Here is a 23,414-nt window from a genome sequence, read left to right on the forward strand (position 1 = left end):
ACCTTCAAAAAATTAGTAATTCCAGGACGTGGTTTTTTGAAAAGATCAACAAAATAGAACACTAGCCAGATTAATAAAAAAGAAAAGAGAGACGAATCAAATAGATGCAATAAAAAATGATAAAGGGGATATCACCACCGATTCAACAGAAATACAAACTACCATCAGAGATTACTACAAACAACTCTATGCACATAAACCAGTAAACCTAGAAGAAATGGATAAATTCCTGGACAGTTGCCTCCTCCCAAGCCTAAACCAGGAAGAAGTCAAAACCCTGAATAGATCAATAATAAGGGCTGAAGTTGAGGCAGCAATTAATAGCCTACCAACCAAAAAAAGCCCAGGTCCAGATGGGCTCACAGCTAAATTCTACCAGACATACAAGGAGGAGCCAGTACCACTCCTTCAGAAACTATTCCAAACAATACAAAAAGAGGGAATCCTTCCCAAATCATTTTATGAGACCAACATCATCCTGATACCAAAACCCGGCAGAGACTCGACAAGAAAAGAAACCTTCAGGCCAATATCCATGATGAACACAGATGCAAAAATCTTCAACAAAATACTGGCAAACTGATTGCAACAGCACATCAAAAAGCTTATCCATCACAATCAGGTAGGCTTCGTCCTGGAAATGCAAGGCTGGTCCAACATATGCAAGTCTATAAATGTAATTCACCACATAAACAGAACCAAAGACAAAAACCACATGATTATCTCAATAGATGCATAGAAGGCCTTCGACGTAATTCAACAGCACTTTATGCAAAAAACTGTCAATAAACTAGGTATCGACAGAACATATCTCAAAATAATAAAAGCTATTTATGACAAATCCACAGCCAATATCATACTGAATGGGCAAAAATTGGAAGCATTCCCTTTGAAATCTGGCAGTAGACAAGGATGCCCTCTCTCACCACTCCTATTCAACAGTATTCAAAGTTCTAGCCAGAGCAATCAGGCAAGAAAAAAAATAAAAGGTATTCAATTTGACTTCCTCCTTAGGAAGTCAAATTGTCTCTATTTGCAGACGACATGATTGTACATTTAGAAGACCCCAATAGCAAAGACTTGGAACCAACCAAAATGCCCAACGATGATAGACTGGACAGGGAAAATGTGGCCCATATACACCATGGAATACTATGCAGCCATAAAAAATGGTGAGTTCATGTCCTTTGTAGGGACATGGATGAATCTGGATACCATCATTCTCAGCAAACTGACACAAGAATAGAAAATCAAACACCGTATGTTCTCACTCACAGGCAGGTGTTGAATAATGAGAACACATGGACACACGGAGGGGAGCATCACACACCATGGGAGGGACAGCAGGGGGTAGGGGGTTGGGGAGGGATAACATGGGGAGAAATGCCAGAGAGAGGTGATGGGGATGGAAGCAGCCAACCACATTGCCATGTAAGTACCTATGCAACAATCCTGCATGTTCTGCACATGTACCCCAGAATCTAAAGTGCAATATATATATATATATATATATGTATATATGAATAAAAGCATTTGGAAAACATGTGGCCATCTTCTCTAAGGAGCATGGTGCTTGAGTGTCACATTTGTTGTGGAACACTGTGAAATATTTGTGTCATTCTTTCAATAAATATTGTTGAATGCTGAACATTATCGGTACTATTATTATTCATGTTTCCCAGTTATTTTCATCATATTTGAAGCAGATAAATTCTACCATATATGCAGTACAATACAAAAGATCATGAGTGCAGTGAACTAATATGATAAAATGGCATCCTAATTTAGATTCTAATCAGTTTGATAACTTTCAAACGTTATCAACTTTTTATAGCTAACCAAAACCTTCAAGTCATCAATCACCATAAAAATTCAAAAGATGATCAGCCCAATGGAAAGACCTGTTAGGACTGAAAGAGTAGATTATTAGTATATAAAGTAAAAATGAAACATTGTTTGCTCCTGCATTTTCTCTGTAGGATATATATTATTAACATTTCAAAATGTATCAAACTATGAGTTTTTATAAAATTTATTTTTTCATGTGTATTTGAAGCCAGACACAGTGGCTCGTGTCTATAACGCCAGTTACTCCAGAGGTTAAGGCAGGAGGATCACTGGAGTCCAGAAATCTGAGATGGCATGGGCAACACAGCAAGATCACATATTTAAAAAAAAAAATTTTTTAATTAGCTAGAGGTGTTAACCTGTCTACCCTGAAGGCTAAGGCAGGAGGATTGCTTGAGCCAAGCGCCTCAGGGCTGCAATGGAATATGATTGTGCCACTGGACTCTAGGCTAAGTGACAGAAAGATCTCATCTCTAAAAAAAAAATAAGAAGAATAAAATATATTTGAGAAATGCTGGATTAAGATCCTCAAAGATTTAAGCAAAGAAAATAAGTCTCTTCACTTTCAGTCTTATATGTGAAGGAAATCAAAATATTTCACTGCAAAATATGGCTCCCCAATATAATGAGTATTTTAAGTTAAAAACTCTTGGAGATCAATAATCACTAGAAGAGACCTTTTTCCTATCAACAAAAAGATCGAATTTACCCACCTAGGAGAACAAGTGTTCTTGTTTCCCTCCTCGTAATCTCTTTATCCATTACAGGAAAGAAAGCAAAAAATCTAACCACATCTGAACAGACCTTTTTCCAAGATAATCATTATCTTCAAGTATCACTTAAGTTCAAAAAAAAAAAAAAAAAACTGTTTACAACTTAATTTCTGTTGTATAATAATCATTTATTGCCCTCCATAGAATTTCTTTTCTTTCCCTTCCCATAACCTGTATTACCAGGATCCAATCCCCCATTCTCATTGTAACCTCAAGATGGTAATACAAGTGTCTGTACTTCTTTGGGAAGTTGAGTTTTCATTCTGAAGGGTCCTGTATATACAAGTTAGATAAATTTGTATGTATTTTCTCCTATTAATTAATTAGCCTCATATCAGTGATTTTCAGTGAAAATTTAGGGGGTCAAGAGCTTTGTCCCCCATATTTATAATTCAAATTTGACAAAATATCAAACTAGTTATTTCAAAAATGTTTTGATTTTATATATAATGAATACTTTGAGTTTTTTTAAATATTAAGAGTAATTTTCAAAAAAAAAGGAATATCCCTGTTTTGTAGGTACCCTAAATATTATTTGCTTTGTTTCGTTTTTCTTTATCTTGCCTATTGCTGATCTAACAGTGAATTTGACTTTCTACTAATGCTTCTCTATGTTTAATTAATTCTGATATAAAACTGCCATTCATAAGATGTAGGTCATTTAGGTAGGAAAATACTGGTATATCTGTGATACCAAAGGATACAATTAATAAACTTTACTACTAAAACTTAATACTGATCTCATTGACTATAATTAAATTCAAATTTAATAATAACAGTGCTATAATTCCTACAACTTTCTCATTGTAATACTGTCTAAATATTTTTTGTTTTAGTCCTTAACACAAACATTCATAAATACTATAATAGAAGACAGAATAAGTAAGAAGATACTAAGTTTGGGCTTATTAGTTACATTTCTATTTATTGATTATCTACCTATGTCAGACACTATATTAGAAAATTCCTATATATTGTTCCTAATTATTAAGATGATATAAATTATCTCCATTTTATGTTTCAGAAAGTTAAGTTTCAATGTGTTTAAAGCAGTGTCCTTAAGGCATGCAACTGCATAGTTGAAGAATTAGGATTTGAACTCACCTTTGCCTTACCAGGTGCTCACTAGTACACTATTTTATGGAGCCCTACTGAGTATGGGGGAGTGCAGAAGAAGGAATGATGATTTCAGGGGAAAAGTCTTTTTTCAAGAGCTAACAATACCTAATGCCTCAAAAATTCACTTTCTCCTAATATCTAAGAAATAAAATTAAATCTGAATCCCCTCAACCAACTGAATGGACCCCTTCCTGGAAAAGGGAACCCCAGAGTAACCCTGAAAACTGAGTTCTCATCCATGACAGGATAGAAAGTCAGACAGGCCTCATTATATACCAATCTCCTCACTAACTGTCATTAGACTTTATTCCCTAAGAAAGACAGCCCTTTCAGAAGACTTCAACACTGAAAACAGCAAATAGCCCTTTCAAAACACTTCACCACCAACCAAGGTTGTTTGGTTCAAGATATCAGCCAACTTTGATGCTGCCCTTTCTTTTTGCTGATAGATCACTACCATTGAATGGTTCTAGCCATCTTTAGAGAATGCTTAGTAAGGATTTTCATGTTCTCTGCTTCACCTTTTTATGTAAGAGGACTGAAAACTCCACCCTCGGACCATGCTAATGCCACCATTTTTGTACATGGGATCCATGGAGAGGCATGAAGCTCAATTGCTCATACACGTGTTTCTCCTTCATAAATATTCATGACTTCTACTATAGCCCACTGAATATATATATATTTCTATAGCCCACTGAATATATATGTGTGTGTGTATATATATTCAGTGTATATATATATGTGAATATATATATACACACATGCTTAGCATAAATTCTTGTTCTATATATATATATTTTTTCCTATAGCCCATTGAATATATATATACACACACACACATATATATATTCACATGTGTATATATATAATTCACATGTATATATATATTCACATGCTTAGCATAAATTCTTGTTCTTTTTGCCCTTCCCTCAAAGTGTCTGTTTTGGCTTCTAACCAGAGACTATGCTTCCCAACCTGTCTGAATGGCCACCCTGCATGCTGCAACCCTTTGTAAAACATAAAATCTCCTCTTCTCTTCTTCTAAATTTATAAATCATACTTTTTAAAGTTAAGATGTCAGTCTGAAGTTGCATCTTCATATTGTACCTCCAAGAACCATCTTAGTTATATCATAATGAATTTGAAAGATTATACCAAACCCTGTACTTTGAAGGTCCTCTAAAGGAGAGAGAATAAGAAGGTGGCAAATATGTTATTTCTAAAATAACAAAGACTTGCAAGGGCTAATTAGAAATACTAAAAGGCCTAATTCTTTCAACTGAAAATAAGGAAAGAAACACCCCTCTACACCTCCTTTTCTTAGAATATTTACTTTAAAAACTCATAGCTGTAAGTCCTTTCTCCCTCTCTCTTCGAAATGTATATAACTCCTTTAAAAGCTAATTAATCCTCTTTTCAGCTTTATGCCCAAGAAAGCCTTTCTCAAGGACCTGGGAAGTATCTCTCTGAGAGTTAATAATCAAGAGTGATAATGCTCCATCTCTCAGTTTTGTGGAAAATTTAATCAGTTTACAAATATAGGACTATATATCCCTCTTAGATTCTTTATGTTTAGTGACAAATACTATCTAGCTTGAATAAATTATTGAAGGAAATACATGCTTTAAATATATCACTGTTCTTTGTAATTATTACCCATAGACATCAAGAAAAAAGAGTTAATCTTGTAGCAACATAACAAACTAATAAATAATGAGGGAAGGGACTCACATGATCAATTAGTTCACGAACCATTCCATTCCATTGTCCATTGGCATCATCTTGGGCTCCGTATTTCCCATCTTCCACAAGTCTAATTTCATATGTGAAGCCAAGGATTGTAGATAACTCTCTGAGGAGATCAATGCAGTAGCCTTCAAATCGATCATTACCATAGAGAGGTTTGTCAGACTTCTTAAAAAGGACATAGGGTTCTTCCTGAAAATATTGAATAAGAAAAGAGATTAACAGTTAATCATGAAACTTGCCATCAGAATTACAGCTTTTCTTAGAAGACAGAAAATTTCTCATTAATTTAGGACAACAGTCAACTTTATTTTCTTCTAATTATAAAGTCTAGAATATTAAAAGGAAATTCAGGTTTTGTAGGGAACAGTAGTGCTTTACAAAAATATACTTAATTATTATAATCCCACTATGATTATATAATAAAAATATGGTATATCTTATAACATACCATAAATATTATATTAATATTACATATAACAAATAATATGTGATATACAATATATATCATATAATATATATGGCATGTAATTTTATCATGATTATAATACCCCGATTTGAATTATATCATTTAATCAATATCTGGTATGCTGTTTCCATGGGATCTATGGATAAAATGAATGAAAAAAAAATTGTTAATTAATTGTCTACTATGTGCGAAGAATTGGATCGGAAATTTTTTATATATATTATCACATTTTGTCCCAAAAACCATGAATATTACAACTACTATATTTAATTATAGCTTAAAAAGTAGTTGTTTACTTTAATATAGAGGAAGAAAGTGATCTGTATCAAGTGCTTATGCATTCATCCAGCATCACTTTATGAAGCATCTATTGTAAGCTAGCCCTTGAGCCATCAAGTTCATGATAAAGAGAAGAAAAACAGTTAACATATGCTTAAACAAATACAGCATATATTGTCAGATCTTCCTAAGTGATATAAAAACATAAAATAGGTCATAGGAAAGAAGACAATTGCAAGGTACTTGGTAAGATAAGAGAAACAAAATCAAGTAATTTTCTGAAAGCCTTTTCTGAGAAGGTAAGAAGAGATGAGGTATAATCCAACAGATGAGGAGTCTAGACACTTGTAACTCTGAGAACAGAGTATTTCAGGCCAAGGATACAGCATGATAAAAAGCCCTGAGACCAACATAACACTGGAGTGTTTCAGGAAGAGGATAATAGGCAACAGTGTGACAGAAGTCACATCCAGTAAGTGAGTTAGTTTGTTGAACAAGATGAGAATAAAAAAAGAGTGAGGAGCCAAATTTTCTGAGACTCTATAAATTAGGCCCCATAAGAAATTTGTATGTTTAACTAAGTGCAAAAAGATTCCACACATTAGTACATTTTATTGAAGACATTTGCACATGGTATGGTAGCACATGGCACTGCTATGAATAAACCAATGTGCAACAACTGGTTCTACTATTCACTATGTGCACATGGGCAAAGCCTCTGTTCTCTTAAAGGAACAGAGTATTACAGATTGAGAAAACTTAGGAAATGGCCATGCCAGTCCACCTAGGAATGTGCTCACCCTCTTCCTCAACCCCTGGAGAACAACAGTCATCCCATGAGAGCTATCATGCCTAAAAAAGTTTTAGACATGTCTGCCATGTGTCAGATTGCTCACACTCATCTCAGAAATAATCAAGATTATTTCCATCTTTCTTCCCATCCCTGTGGACTTACCATATCTCTGTACTGTTGTGTGTACCCTCCAGCCTCACCTCCTGTGATTCTGACCCTTCTAAACACTGTCACTGTGTGTTAAAGTCCTGGTCAGAGACTGGCACATTGCTCCATATCTATGCCTAATTTTCAGAATGACCATTTTATCTCCCTGCTCTGCTGGACTCTACCCTGATGACATTGCTTAGCCTTCAGCTCTCTTTCCTGGAGACTATTTTCAGTTACCTCCACATCCGTTTGGGACAGAGGCACATTTGATGTTTTCCCTGCCCCTCATTGCTGTCCCCACACCATTTGTTCCCCTGCCTTGTGCAATACTTCTGCTCTTCTGAGGCTCATGCAACCCTGCTAGACCAGGCGCTCTCTTTACAATTGCTGACATTCAATGAAATCTGGTTCAAAAGTTTTATAAAGTAGGAAGAGAAATCTTGACTTTTCAAATATTTGACTAATAGATGGTATTTTTACTCCTTTTTCTAATTCTTGATATTCTCTGCATATTCAAAATCCACGTACATAAATTATCCAACATGGCTGATCTCTTAATTCTTTTATTTCCTCAATTACCAAGTTATTTCCCTCATTGAAATCTAATCTCTCTTCCCCATGATCACAACTGAAGCCTGCATTTGTCAGAAAATTAGTTGGGATTTCTAATAGCCCATTCATCCAACTCATTGTTCAATCACACCCACACTTATGCTCTTCAATAACATAAAGATCTCCAATTCAGTGAACTCACATTTCCCTACTATCTATCAATCCCTCCTAACCTCACTTCATTATCTGGCCCCAAATTCTATGGTCCATTATCATAATTTCTCAGTTAAATTTTGATGTTCCTAAAACTAGTTTTGAGCCCTATCGCCTTTTCTTAAATTTTTTTCCTATTTTTTTCTGATCCACATACATCAAACTCAATAATATCTTCATCCTCATGACCTCAAAATTTATATATTAGGCTCCCACTTCTTGCAAGTCTTAGGCACACATACCCAGTAGCACTTGTCAGCATGATTTTATGTCTCATAGACACGATTTTATGTTTCACATTTAACATGTCCCAGACATACTTCTTGTTTTCCCCAAAACTTTTACACTTTTTCTGTTTTCTCTGCTTTTAGAAAATGGTACCATCATTTACTCTGCTACTCAAACCAGTCACTAAGGCATCATCTTTGCTTCCCTTTCTTTTAGCTCATTTGCTACACAGCAACAGAAGGGATCTTATTGAAGGATACACTGAGTATCTCCCCACTGCTACTTGAAATCATCACATAGATTCCCAATGTGTTTAGAATAACATTCAACTTCATTGCCATGGGTCCTAAAACTTGTTGTTCTACCACTTGCTCTCATCTTGGTAAAAGGCTTCACAACTCACAAAATGGATTAAGTCAAAAGTCAGGCAATCACTCTCAAACTCTCTGTCCTATCTTTTGTAAATCATGCAAGTTCTCCTCTCCAAATATATTCTGAATCCACTAATTTCTTTACACTGCCCGTGCTAGCATTATGGTTCATGTAACCTTATTTCTCATCTGAATTCCTGTTATAACTACCTCTCTTACTTTCCATTTCTATCACCCACAGTCCATTCTCCCCAGAAAGTTGTAGCAATTTTGTAAAGATTCAATCTGCTTTTATTATGCATTTGCTTAAAAACCAACAGTGGCTTTTCATGAAAACTGGAATAAAATAAGAACTGTTTATCCTGGCCTTCAAGGTCCTATCTTCTTGGACCTTAGCTTCTATTCCCTCTCTTTCTCATTTTGTTCCAGGCATTGGCCTTCATTTTCATCTTCAAACTTGCCAAACTCGTTTCTAACTCGAGGTCTTTGCTCTTTGCACTGCCTTTTTTTTTTTTTTTTTTTTTTTCTGACAGGGAAGATCTATCCTAAGGTCTTCACATGGTTGTTTCCCCATCATTTAATCCTGTGCTCAAATTTCACCACTTCAGAGAAACCACATGTATATATTACCTCTTCTCTCCAAGGTACCTCCTTTGTTTTGCTCATAGCACTCATCACATCTGAAGTTTTATTTATTTATCTTGTGATGTAGGTGCTATTTTTCCCCTATTATGACATAAACCCATGAGTATAGAGGAATTACAGATTATGTTCATTAATTAATTTATCTCAATGCATAGAAGAAAATGACTGACAATCAGTTGGTGCTCAAGGTGCATGTGTTAAATAAATAAAATATTCATCATAAAGGCTTAAAACTTATCTTCTTCTCCGTAAGGTCTAGGTATCCCGCTTTCTACCAGTTTTGCAAATACAAAGCTGTTTTCCATCTCAAAGCCCTTTACCTGTTGTTCTGTCTGTGTATACTGCTCTTCAAATGGTGATCTCTTTTTCTTCCTTTAAGTCTCAAGTTAAATATAAAATGTTTACTTTGGTTCTACTTAAAGAGAATTTTCTCTGTTATTCTCTATCTCAATATTTATTTTTCACAGTAGTTAAGTCATTTTCAATTGTTTTATTTGTTGGCTTACTATTGGGTTCTTGTTTGTCTCACTTTCCTAAAATATAACATCCATATGAACTCATGATAATATCTTCCATGCCTAATACAATGCCTAGCACATAGTAGGTGCTCAGTAAATATTAATTGGATAAATTATTGATAAATTAGTAACTTCTATAACTCAATTTCTCATCTCTAAATATATTTAACAATACATTTAAAGTTGTTTGGGAAATTAATTAAAACAAACCTGGCAAAAATCAGCTTCTTAGTATAATTTCATTATTTCAGCTTCCCAATAATTTTTCGTGGATTTTTAAAAAAATAGTAGACTTAGGCTGGGTGTAGTAGCTCACTCCTGTAATCCCAGAACTTTAGGAGGCCAAAGTGGGCAAATCACTTGCAGTTAGGAGTTTGAGACCAGCATGGTCAACGTTGTGAAACCCCACGTCTGCTAAAAATACAAAACTTAGGCTGGGTGCAGTGGCTTATGCCAGCACTTTAGGAAGTTGAGGTGGAAGGATCACGAGGTCAGGAGATCGATACCATCTTGGCCAATATGGTGAAACTCCATCTCTACTAAAATACAAAAAATTAGCTGGGCATGGTGGCGTGCCCCTGTAGTCTCAGCTACTTGGGAGGCTGAGGCAGGGGAATTGCTTGAACCCAGGAGGCAGAGGTTGCAGTGAGCCAAGGTTGTGCCATTGTACTCTAGCCTGGATGACAGAGCAAGACTCCAAATTAATTAATTATTAACAGACTTAATTTTTCACAGCAAACTGAGCATAAGGTACAGACATTTCCCATATGCTCCCTACCCTCCCAGAGGCCTCATCTACCCTACTATCAACATCCAACACCAAATCAGTACATGTACACAACTGATGGACCTTCACTGGCACACCATTACCACTCAGAGTCCATACTTTACATTATGGGCACATTCTTGGTGTTGTCTATTTTGTGAGTTTTGACAAATGTTTAATGGCATGCATCCACCATTGTAGTATCAATACAAAATAGTTTCACTACCATAAATATTCTCTGTGCTTTAGGTATTCATTCTTTTCTCTACTCTAACTACTAGGAACCATTAATCTTTTTAATAGCTCCAGAGTTTTGCCTTTTCCAGAATGTCACATAGTTGGAATGTGGCCTTTTAGATTGTTTTCTTTCACTTGGTAATAAGGATTTAAGTTTCCTCCATGTATATTCATGGCTTGATAGCTCATTTCTGTTTTGTGCTGAATAGTATTACATAGTTTGAATATACCACAGTTTATTTGTCCACTCACCCACTGGAGAAAATTTTGATTGCTTCCAAGTCTGGGCAATTATATATAAAGTTGCTATAAACATCCATGTGCTGTTTTTTGTGTGGACATAAGTTTTTGGCTTATTTGGGTAAATACCAAGGTGCATGATTGCAAGATCATATGGTAAGGGTATGCTTAGTTTTGAAAGAAACTGCCAAACTGTCTTCTAAAGTGGAAGTTCCATTTTGCATTCCCTCCAATAAGAAATGAGAGCTTTTGTTGCTCCACATTCTTGCTAGCATTTGGTGCTGTCAGTGTTCTGGATTTTGACCATTTTAATAGGTATATAGTGATGTCTCATTGTTGTTTTAATTTGCAATTCCCTAATGCCATATGATGCTGAGCATTTTTTCATATGCTTCAATGCAGTCTTATTGGGATTATTTTCATTGGCCATTTAAATTTTCATAGAGGTTAAATAACTTTCCCAGGTCACATAGCTTAGAAGAGCCAACCAAATAAGAGTTTTGAACCTAGGTTTTTCAAATTCCACAATACATACCTTTTCCACTATTTTAGGTTGCTTTCTACACCATAAGACCATTTGGGAGAAAACCATTTATGATGAATTTTTCAATTGAATTAGACGGGAATCAGAAATTAATCTGTTAACTACATCCAAAGCTACATATGTGAGCTTATCGTAAGTAAAAGAACAGTTAGGATCTTGTCTGATTTTTATGTACCATTTGATCACATACAAACTTTATTTGCCAGGGGTACGCAAAGTACTGCAAATATGACAGATGTAGTGTCCTTCCACCGAAGAGGTTATCACGCTCATTTCCCTCACTACTCTTTCTGGTCTGCTAGTATTTCAAGTTAGATAACCCATTTCCATAGATTATAGTTTACATGCCCTTGTTATCTTAGAAAAGGAAGAAGCCCTATGGCCAAACAGCTTTCTGGTACTGAGTATTCACATTTCAGACATATTTAGGTGTTTCTTTTTCTGGTGCTCCCACAACTTTTGAAAACTTTTACCATAGCATTTATCATACTGAGTAGTGAGTGTTGATTCACATATAAGTCTTCTGAACTAGACTTGAGCAATTTACTGGGCAAAATGGTTACTTAATTTTGCTTCAAAAGCACCAAACATCAACTGGCACATAGCAGGCTTACCAATAAAATGCCTGCTGAAATGTATTGAATAGAAATGGATTGCTATGGTTAACTAGGGACACCAGGGTAACCTGAACTTGAAGGAAAAAATCTAGACAGGTAAGTTCCCCTATGGGGCTCAGCCGTGATGATAACAAATCTAGGTCACTAACCCATGTGCAGAGGGTTAAGAACTTGAGGAGAATATCATATTTTCTTGCAGAGAAGGGGAAAGACAGAATTCTGGGTTGGTGGAATGGGAAACAAAGCATATACATATAGATTAGCTCTATTGAATTCATACTTTTGTTTCACTTAGGTTATGATTTTTGAATACATGGTTTGTTTTGTTTTGTTTTGCTTTACTTAAAAGAAACTAAGGTTGGCAATTTGTCAACCTCAATGACTAAGCAATGTACTATTTAACATTTCCTAAGCACTTACTATGTGCCAAACCCTGTTCTAAATGCTTTACTTGAATTTATTCTCCATAACAACTATGTGAGGTTAGTAATATTATTTCTATTATGAAAAAACTGAGAGAAAGGTGGGTGTTAAGATTTTTTTTGTGTGTGTGTCCATAGTCAATAGCCAGTATACAACTCAGGCAGGCTGACTGCTGGACCACTTACTCGTCTCTCCCATACTTCCTTGATTAAATAATTCTTAGTGACCATTTTCAAACTTCATGTGAACACAAAACTGTACATAGTTCATTAAATAATTAAACACCTGTTGTATGACTTTTTTTAATCAACTGGGAGTAGCCACTGGGCTATATTGCATATAAAATGGTATTAATTATTGAACAACGCAATCAAGAAAACTTTATAGAAAGAAATAAGTAGTAAGAAAAGAATTCATGAAAGTAAAATAAGAATTTGTGAAAATAGCACATATTAAACCCATCAGATTTAGGTAGCAACAGATGAATATCTAAAAACACTTTTTCTTCTGTTTGCACTGTTAAATTATAATTGTCTATATTTTAAATTAAATTATATTCAAAAATATTTTTCATTTATTTTTCAAAGAAACTGACTTGAACACTGGATAAAATATGAAAGTTGGTGATTAGTTAGGAGTGTGTGAAGCATATTAAAGATATATGTGTGCAAGATGTGAAAACAGCAATATAATTGTAAAAGTCATTATGCTTTTTAAATCTTATTAATAATGCGTCCTATTAGCCTCCTACCTGTTAATTTGATTTCTTTCACCTATAAGATAATAAGAAAACTTCTGTAATAGACAAATAAATTTGTTGATCCCTCTGAGATTAAAAAACCTACTTAGATATATGTCTTAAACAGGCTTGCACATCACTAGAAAAAAAATATGTGTGGTTTGAGTGCATCTTTTTAGTATTTATGGATCTCCACAATGTCAAATATCACTCTTCCCATATTTAATTCTGATAAGTAAGAAGCAGTTTTCTTGCTGTGATTCCTATCTCCAGCTACAGTGTATCACAGGATAGTTTTACATCAAGTTATGACTCTCCTTTAAACTCTTTCTCTGTTTCACATGGCACAAGCATAAATAATAACCTCATGTAAGAAAAGAAAAATGGTACCAGAAGCAATTACTGTAGGACATACCAAGTTCAATGAATAATATGATAAAACTCTCCTGGGCAACTTTACTGATTTTTCATATAGTCTTAAATCTCCACATCAGCATTTGCTAGAGGTAAAGGCACTTATTCCACTGGCATCTGTAATAAGGATTTGTCAGCATTTCTACTATCAATTCTAGTTTTAAGGAACCCAATAATTCATGTATTTTTATCTGCATTAGACTGGGAGTTGGCACAGAATGAATCCAAAATGAAGTTCTGAAAAAGTAAAATATGTTTTAAGGTTGAGGGAATAAAAATGTTTTATTTAAATATAATAAAACTTTTAATAATTTTTAAAGCATCTAACTCATGTATCTCTCAGCTCTTATCTAGGACTCAATTATCTTTTTCATATGTTAACCCTGAGATATCAGTGTCTTACTCGTGCTACTTAAAACATAAGGACATTAAAATGCAAAGTAATTTTAATGTGATATGTATTAAATATCCCCTGCTATTACAATGATAAGACTAACTGATGTATTTACCCAAGCATATATTTAACTCTCACTCTGTCCCAGCACTCTTCTAGGTGCTAGGCATACAACACTGAACTATGAAAGACAAATCAAAACAACACAGAAAAATCCCTGCCCTCCTGGAACTCCCAATCTAGTGGTGAATTTGAAATTCCTACCAATTATATATTATCCTGCATTTATTTACACATCTACTTTGCTTCATTAATTATCAGAAGTGGAATGTGAAATGTTCGCACAGGCTACATTTTTTTTTTCTTTGAGACGGATTCTTGCTCTGTCACCAGGCACCAGGCTGGAGTGCAGTGGCGCGATCTCGGCTCACTGCAACGTCCTCTTCCCGGGTTCAAGCAATTCTCCTGCCTCAGCCTCCCGAGTAGCTGGGACCACAGGCGTGAGCCACCACACCCAGCTAATTTTTGTATTTTTTTTGGTAGAGACGGGGTTTCACCATGGTCTCGATCTCTTGACCTCGTGATCCGCCCGCCTCGGCCTCCCAAAGTGCTGGGATTACCGGTGTCAGTCACCGCGCCTGGCCACAGGCAACATTTTTGAGAAATAGTGACATGTATCTTGTTTTAGAGTATTGTGGTGAATCTCAGAACATAAGATGCTATAGCCCACAAATGATTTATTTTGAAAAATAGACAGGTATATTCAGGTAACCCCAGTCATGTTCTGAATTTATTCTTACGACCAAAAGAACTTGTAAAATTGATTTGTGGCAACAGCTGAAACTCCAGTTTTTTAAAGATATCAATGCATTTAGAAAATATACCTACTGGTGCTTTTTTCCCCCTTAATGAACATAGAGTTGACCAAACAGACAAACAAAAAACACCAAAAAACTTTTTTTTTAAATAGCATCCCTATTGGCTAAATAAAAAAGATATAATGGTTATAAAAACAATAATCTAAGATTAAAACAATATTATGGCAATTGAAATAAACCTGAACAATTCGTATTTTCCTGAGAATACTTTATTTCCTTCTATTTTCTGAGCAGTGTATTCAGTCTCTATGCCTTATCACTGTCCTCTCACTGACGGTATTAAATCATAAATAATAAGAGGGCAATCTAGTTTTTATAGGGTATGGAAATCAAGGCAGATGTTAAGTTGATTGAAAGTAGAAGGCTGATTAAAAGGGCAACAGAAAGAGTGGAACAATGATGCTCTTGAGGAAAGTGAATTGGTTTATTAAAACTATTGGACTTACCCCTTAACAAGAACAAAACAAAACAGACCTCAACATCTTGCCCCCAAAGTGCTCAAGAGGTGATCAGGAGAATGCAGAGGGGAGAGTCACACTTTTAAAAGGGAGATTAAGGATGAAAGGATATTACTATGGACAGCAAGGTTAAGGAGATGGAATAAAGGATAACTCTCTGCCCTTTTTTGTTTGGTTAGATTTGGTCTGGGGTTTTTTGTTTGTTTCCCTTTCTACCTAGACCATGCTTTATTTGAATTTTCCCAAATCATCGCTTGCTGTCCTCTCATCAAAGCACAGAGCATAAACATTTGAAAAGTCTGCTTTACTAAATAGTATAAACAGCAAGTTTTAGTTACCAGTTTTAACATTCTCTTCAACCCTGTTTAACATTATTTTTATTTCATTTCAGGCATCTAAACTAAAAATTTTTATTACATAAAATGTTCATGGGTAGTTTTACTTTTATTATAGGTAAAAGATGTTCTTCTTGAATGATGAAAAACACCCAAGAAATCTAACTAACTAATGTTTACGAAGAAGTAAGAGCAGAATAAATGAAGATTTTCAGCAAAGATAAATTTTTCTTTCACAAACCAGTTATCAACTCATTATTCTAATAAGCAACACACTTGGGTAGATTTAGCACACATAAGTTATGATGTGATCAAGGGAGGGAGGACAGCTTATAAATACCATGGGAATGAGCCCCAATAGCAATATATGTGTTTTATTGGCATGTTTATTGATTTTAATTGACTATCACCATTCCTATATTTCCATAGTTACCTATAAGTGAAAAGAGCAACTCCAAAGATGATTAATAAATACTGTGATTTTCTAAATTTTTCTTTAAATTTAACAAGACGCATGTAGATATCAATATTTGATTACCATATGCTGAAATATAAATATTTTGGATGTACTCATTCATCCATTCATCTACCAATTTTGTCATTAATACATTAATTAAACAACTATTTGTATGTAAATTCTGAATATAGATTTATAGACTAGAGGTTCCAAATTTTTCCTTTAAAGACCAAATAGTAAATATTTTTGGCTTTATAAACTATATAGTCACAACCATTCAATTCTGTCATTACAGTGTCAAAGCAACCATAGAAGCAGTTAATAAACTGGCAAACCATCAGAATCAATTTTTTTAATAACTGTGGAATCTAATAAAAACTTACAACAACAAGGAAATGCTTAGTGAAGAGAACAACTGCAGAATTTTGGTAAGAGAGCTCTGTGGCATATTAATTTACCCTATTGATACTATTTTATACTCCTCAGCTCCACAACAGTCTTAAAGATAGTGGTCTGCATTCCTGGTGCAGGTCAAACACACCATAGGAAACAGTATGGACCTTATTCTTCCCAGATTTTAGTTGTGTGTTTTAACCTGTGTGGTGGCTCCCAGAGGGAGCTGCTTGAGAACTTGCCATTGGTTGATCTGCATAGGAGTTTCCCTAAGGCTGAAGCTGCTTCACACATGGTGTTTTTCCTAAGCATTTAAAGCCAGATATATTACCTGCTTCCTGGTGGGTAAGAGGGAAAAGTAGGGGCAAGAAATACACTAGCCTGAAAGCCTGAAACAGAAAGACTGGGAAGGAAATATCTGGGGGCACTAAGAGCTGGGAAAAGCTACTGTATAGTCAAGGGAACCTAGAAGTCCAAGCACATAACCAAGGTGGGATGTATGCTCAGAAAGGACCTGACAAGACTGTAAGCCCTTACCTCTGGCTAGATTCAGCCTCCATGCAAGCAAGAAGGAAGAATAGGGCAGAATTATAAACTGCCTGGCTAAACAGTAGAGGAGCACCAATATATAACCAAACTACAAAGACGGAAAGTTGTGTTTTGTTTCTTGTTGTTTTGTTCCAGGAGTTTAGGGAAATCTCTGTCAAGTTACCAAAGTACTACTAACCTAACAATCACACATTTCAGTGGCCACCCAAAACAAAAAATACAGGCTTTACAAAATTAGTTTAGCAAGGTCACTGAACAAGAAACAAGAACCACAATAAGCAGTAAACAAAAAAAAATCCTAGGTGGGGGGAATATCTTATTTCTAGAGTTGCAATATTATACTGTTTAAAATGTCCATTTTTTCAACAAAAAAATGAAAAATGCAAACAAACAAGAAAGTACAGCCTATTTTTAGGAAAAAATAAATTCATAGAAAGCGGCCTTGAGAGAAAGCAATGAGTTGCAGAAGAAACTAGAAGGGAAATCAGAAAACATTCTGTAATGAATGAAAATGAAAGCAGAACATATTAAAACTCAATGGTGCAGTGAAAGCAGTCCCTCAGAAGGAATTTACAGCTGTAAATATCAACATTAAAAAGGAAGAAAAATCTCAAATAAATAACCTAAATTTATACCTTAGAAAACTAGAAAAATAAGATTAAACTAACAAAACCCACAGGTAGAAGAAAAGAAGAAAGATTACTTTGGAGATAAATAAAATAGAGAACAGAAAAAAAAATAGCGAAAAGCAATGGAACCAAAATTTGATTATTTCAAAAGATGAACAAAATTAACAAATCTTTAGTTAGACCAATCAAGAAAAAATAGGAAAAAAAGTCAAGTGAAAACAGGGGGCCCTTGCTATAAACTTTATAGATTAAAAAAAAGTTTATAAAAGAATCATAGAAATCATTCTATATCAAAAATTAGACTACCCTGATGAAATAGACAAATTCCTACAAAGACACTGCTATCAAAACTTCCTCAAACAGAAATAAAAATCTGACTATATCTAGAGAAAATAAAGAGATTGAATCAGTAATTCAGAACCTCCAGAGAAAATTTCAGAACCAAGTAACTTCACTGATGAATTCCATCAACATTTAAAGAAGAGTTAACACCAATCCTTCTTAAACTCTTCCAAATAATAAAAGAGGAGGGAACACCTCCTAGTCCATCCTTTCAGGCCAGCATTACCCTCATACTAAACCAGAAAAGATTTCACAAGAAAAAGAACTACAGACCAATGTCCCTTTTAGTTCGCGTCCTTTGTAGAGACATGGATGAACCTGGAAATCATCATTCTCAGCAAACTGACACAAGAACACAAAATCAAACACCACATGTTCTCACTCATAGGCGGGTGTTGAACAATGAGAACACATGGACACAGGGAGGGGAGCACTACACACTGGGGTCTGTTGGGGGATATAGGGGAGGGACAGCGGGGGGTGGGGAGTTGGGGAGAGATAGCATGGGGAGAAATACCACATATAGGTGAAGGGGAGGAAGGCAGCAAATCACACTGCCATGTATGCACCTATGCAACAATCTTGCATGTTCTTCACATGTACCCCAAAACCTAAAATGCAATAAAAAAAATTGGTGTTTAAACAAAATCTTGTGAACCAATGTGCATAGCAGAATTTTCACAATAGCCAAATTTTAGAGACAAATCAAATGTCAATCAGTGGTTTCACAGATAAACAAAATGACAAATATACATAAAATGGAATATCATTGAATCATAACAATATTGAAGTATTGATACATGTTACAGCATGGATGAACCTTGAAAATAATATGCTAAGTGAAAGCAGGCAGACACAAAAAGCCACACAGTACATGATTCTAGTCACCCAGAAATTTCCAGAATAGTCAAACCATAGAAACAGAAGCAGATAATCTGTTGCCAGGCCTCAGGGGTAAAAATAAATGCAAGGCCAGGTGCAGTAACTAACACCTATAATCTCAGTGCTTTGGAAGGTTATGAAGGGAGAACTGTTTCAGGCCAGGACAGACTAGGGCAACATAGCAAGACCCCATCTGTACAAAATTAAAAAAAATAACCAGGCCCGGTGGTGTGTGCTTGCAGTCCTAGCTACTTGGGAGGCTGAAGTGGGAGGATGACTTGAGCCAGGAATTCGAGGTTGCAGTGAGCTATGATAGCACCACAGTTCTCCAGCTTGGGTGACAGAGTATGAGACCCTGTCTCAAAAACAACAACAACGACAAAAACAATGAATGCAGAATAAATGCTTAATGGATAACAGAGTTTTCTTTAGGGATTATGAAATTGATCTGAAACTAGATAGTGGTGATATCTGCACAACACTGTGAATGTACTAAAAACCACTGAATTGTATACTTTGGTGAAAATGATGAATTTTGCATTATGCAAATAGTTTTACCTCAATAAAAGACAAAACAATCCAAAAATAACAACATGTGTCTAGCCCTCTGAACTTTGTCTGCCAAACGCTGTACCAAAAAGAAAAAAAATGAGACATGTCATGTGTCCTCAAATTGCTATGATATGCTATAAACACAATCTAATTATGAGTTATTTATATATGCAATACTCTTACATTATGTGTAAACATCTAGCACCATCATATAATGGAAAATATATGCTATGTTAAAATCTGGACCTAAATATTTAAAACTAGCAAATGCTTAAGATTGTACTTTTCTAGTTCTTATGGACAATTACATTTATTCTATTGATTTGCTCAGACAAAAATACTGCCAATAATAGCTTATTATTTTCCAGTTCTAATACCATTCACAAGCCATGCAGTTCTTTAACAAGAAATTTTCTACCACAAATGTACTGTTCTATTAATCAACCGTTTTAGACGTATGTTGAGAAGCATCATTTTTTCTTAATTCTGTCAGCATTCTCCCACCTCTTTTCCTTATTCTTGCTTTTCCTCAACTTTGAAAGTTTAATGAGTAATAGTATACATAACATAATATTTCCCTGAAGCACAGAATTGAGGGAACAATTGTATGTCTTAAGAATCTTTAATTTAAAAAGTAAATTTAGATCTAATTTCTCAAATCTCTTACTTTATTACATTTTTTCTAAGAGTATGCTTTCTCCTTACACTTTCAAATTATCATTCAATAAGTCCTTACTTTCTTTTTTCCTTGATTACACCCTATAAAACTAAAAATGATGTCATATTAGTATATCTCTATTTAATCATTCATTCATTAAAATCTATTTAATAGTAAAATGTTCCAGGTGTTGTTCTAGGTCATAAAGATGAAAAGGCTAATAAGACATGATATCTACTCTTAAGAAACTTAATAGTCTCATGAGAGAGATAGAAAAGTAAATAGGTAAGTGCACGCCAAGTTACAAGGATAGAGACTTTGAATTTGGTGCTCAGCCTTGGCTATACATTAAAATTAAAACAAAATTTTTTTTACAATTAAAATGCAATGAAAAATAAAAAACTGAGGTCTGAGCCTTACCCCCAGAAGTTCTGATCTAATGCATCTCAGGATTACCCTAGCATCATTATTTAAAAATGAAACAAAACAAAAAACAACTTTGTATGTGATTACAATGTGCAGTTGGGCCAGCTTCGTGGGGATGTGACCTGCGCAGTGGTACAGGGCTCAACATTTCCAAGGGCTCTGCTCTTGGGTTTTCTGCTCTGCTGGTGTCCTTTTGAAATTCTTAGTACTTGTTAAACAAGAGATCCCTCATTTTCATTTTGCTCTTGGGATAGAAATTACTTACCTGGTCAAATATGCAGTCAAGACAGATAACTATTGAGTTAAACAAAGAAGTGGCATAGATGGAAATACTTTGGAGAGAGAAAATGATTCATATGGATGATGGAAAGTATAAATAGCTCTGTATGACTTAAATGAAAACAAGTGTGGAACAAGAAAGATAGGGGGACACAGGACAGGAGGGCCTAAGTTAGGAAAAAAACTTTACTCCTTCTAACTCTGACAAACTATCTAGATGTAATTGTTGCTGACTGCCACACTTTGAGTTCATATCCTACTTAGAATGGCATTCTGTTTCCTAAAATTGTTTTAAAGTATCTACCTAAAACAAATTTTGATGTAAGAAATGAGGCTGAATTTTTTTTCTTCAATATTCTCTTTACATATTTTCCCACTACTTAAAGATTGAATAAATTTGAATGATGAGAGAAAGATGGAGCAATTCAAAAAATGAAGATATTTTACATCCAAAGATTAGAAGGTGCAGTTTTCAATCACTAGGATTCCATTTCTTTTAATTCAGTGAACATTTTGTTTGGAGCCTCTCTGGTGTTAGAAAGGAGATTCTAGTGTTTGCCATCCTCTACTTCTATTTATATTTCTCCAAAACATGTGGAAACACCTGATAGAAAAATGAATTAGACTAAAGAACTGAATACTAACTGGCTTTCTACCCACATGCCACTCAAAAGTTGAACAGACACTGGCAAACCCCTTCAATGTCACTGAATATGCATGTAAAACAGACATGAAAAAGATTTTGTGCAATGAGAATTATTCCTCAATGATCAGTATTAGTTAGCCACATCTATCTACTGAAACTTTTTTTTCCCATAAAGAATCACAAGTTTTTTTGGCTGCTACCTTATTGTAATCAATAATATCAAAAAATGTTTTCTGAGTACCTATCATTTCAAAGAAAATGCTCTGCTTTAATATAAAGTTGTTTCTCTCGAGCATCTTTTAATCTAGTTGAAAACAGAGAACTTAAACAGAAAAATACAAACTAATAGCAAAAGTTTGCATTTAAGTGTGTAAAGATACATTTTATAGATAAGAGGATCATTAGATGTGAGAGAAGGGAAAGTAAAAATGTCCCAAGGCAGTCAGATAAATCATCCCAGAGGAAAAACTATTAGAAAAAGGGATTGTTGAATGAGTATGAATTAGATAAATGGAGAGAAATGAGTTTCTAAGCAAAAGAAATGAATCGAGGGAGGGTATAGAGAAAAAGTTCACCAATACATGGCCTGAAGAAGAGGAATGTTAACCCACAAAGAAGAGGATCTTAACAAACATATTAGAAAGTTCTGGGGGAATATAGTAAAGAAGAACACCATTTCTTATATTTTAATTTTTAGATTACTCTGTGCCCATTAAAAATGCTCACTTACTGACAATTTTGTGCCAGGAATGTTAATTTATAAATTTTTATCTCTAATAGAAACAAACTTCCAGTTATTCATTATTATTATCCCCACTCCAGTTATGGTAACTTGCCTAAAGTAAATCAACCACTAAGTGGCAGGCTCATGATTTAAAACCAGATTTTCAATTCCATTTTTCCCTTCAACTCATAGACCCTACTGAAAGCTTCTTTTCAGTTAGATATTAAATTCAGGTGCCAAGTGTCAACTAATTGTAGAAATGGTCTGCTCTTCTGCTAATCATTGGTAGGGTATATAGTTCATAGATTTGCACGTATAAGTCAATTCCATCATAAATATCAGTAAGGGCTTCAAAGTTGTTGCAGCCTAACTTATTGTTTTCCACAGTGTATTCTTCTGAGAAATTATGCCCCTAGTTTTATTTTCAAAAAATCACTCTGCAAGCTGGGCGCAGTGGCACATGCCTGTAATCCCAGAACTTTAGAAGGCTGAGGAGGGCAGATCACTTGAGGTCAGGAGTTCGAGACCAGCCTGAACAAAATGGTGAAACCCCGTCACTGCTAAAAATACTAAACTTAGCCAGGCATGGTGGTGGGTGCCTATAATCCCAGCTATTCGGGAGGCTGAGGCATGGGAATCGCTTGAACCCAGGAGACAGAGGTTGCAGTGAGCCAATATCGCGCCACTGCATTCCAGCCTGGATGACAGGAGGAGACTCCAATTCAAAGGAAAAAAATCATTCTGCAATTAAAAACATTTGGAAATTCTACATATCTACATCCCTTGAGATATTAACAATGCACATTAATTTATTAAAGCTTCATTAATTGATAACGAAACCTAATGAACTTTGCTTAACCCAGTATATTCTAAAATCTATTTAAGTACACAATAGTTTTAGTGTGTGCCTATATAACACACCTATCAGAACGGTGAAGCACACTGCAAACCCGATGTAAACAAATAGTAAACTTGGAATGCTATTGCTCCAGGGCACAAGAAGTGTGTCCTGCATTTTGAAGATACTGTTTTGTTTCTGTTCAAGGTCAGAGAATATCATACTTGCTGACAATATAAATTTAAAAGTTCAAAAGAGCAAATACAAATTTTGAATTTTTAAAGACA

The 23,414-nt window shown here is 34.9% G+C and overlaps 1 protein-coding gene across 5 annotated transcripts in view; it reads right to left on the reverse strand.

Moving 5' to 3' along the window:
- GRIK2 (glutamate ionotropic receptor kainate type subunit 2) overlaps positions 1 to 23,414 on the reverse strand; it is a 712,929-nt gene that overhangs the window by 239,864 nt on the left and 449,651 nt on the right. For all 5 annotated transcript variants that reach the window (XM_012438407.3, XM_064360817.1, XM_064360815.1 and 2 more), the window contains exon 10: positions 5,475 to 5,681. In XM_012438407.3, coding sequence (XP_012293830.1) covers positions 5,475 to 5,681 — 207 coding nt within the window. The remainder of the gene's footprint in view (positions 1 to 5,474; positions 5,682 to 23,414) is intronic.

Source organism: Aotus nancymaae, unplaced genomic scaffold, assembly GCF_030222135.1.
Source record: "Aotus nancymaae isolate 86718 unplaced genomic scaffold, 86718_ANA_hifiasm-v0.15.2.pri h1tg000040l, whole genome shotgun sequence".
Classification (NCBI taxonomy): domain Eukaryota; kingdom Metazoa; phylum Chordata; class Mammalia; order Primates; family Aotidae; genus Aotus; species Aotus nancymaae.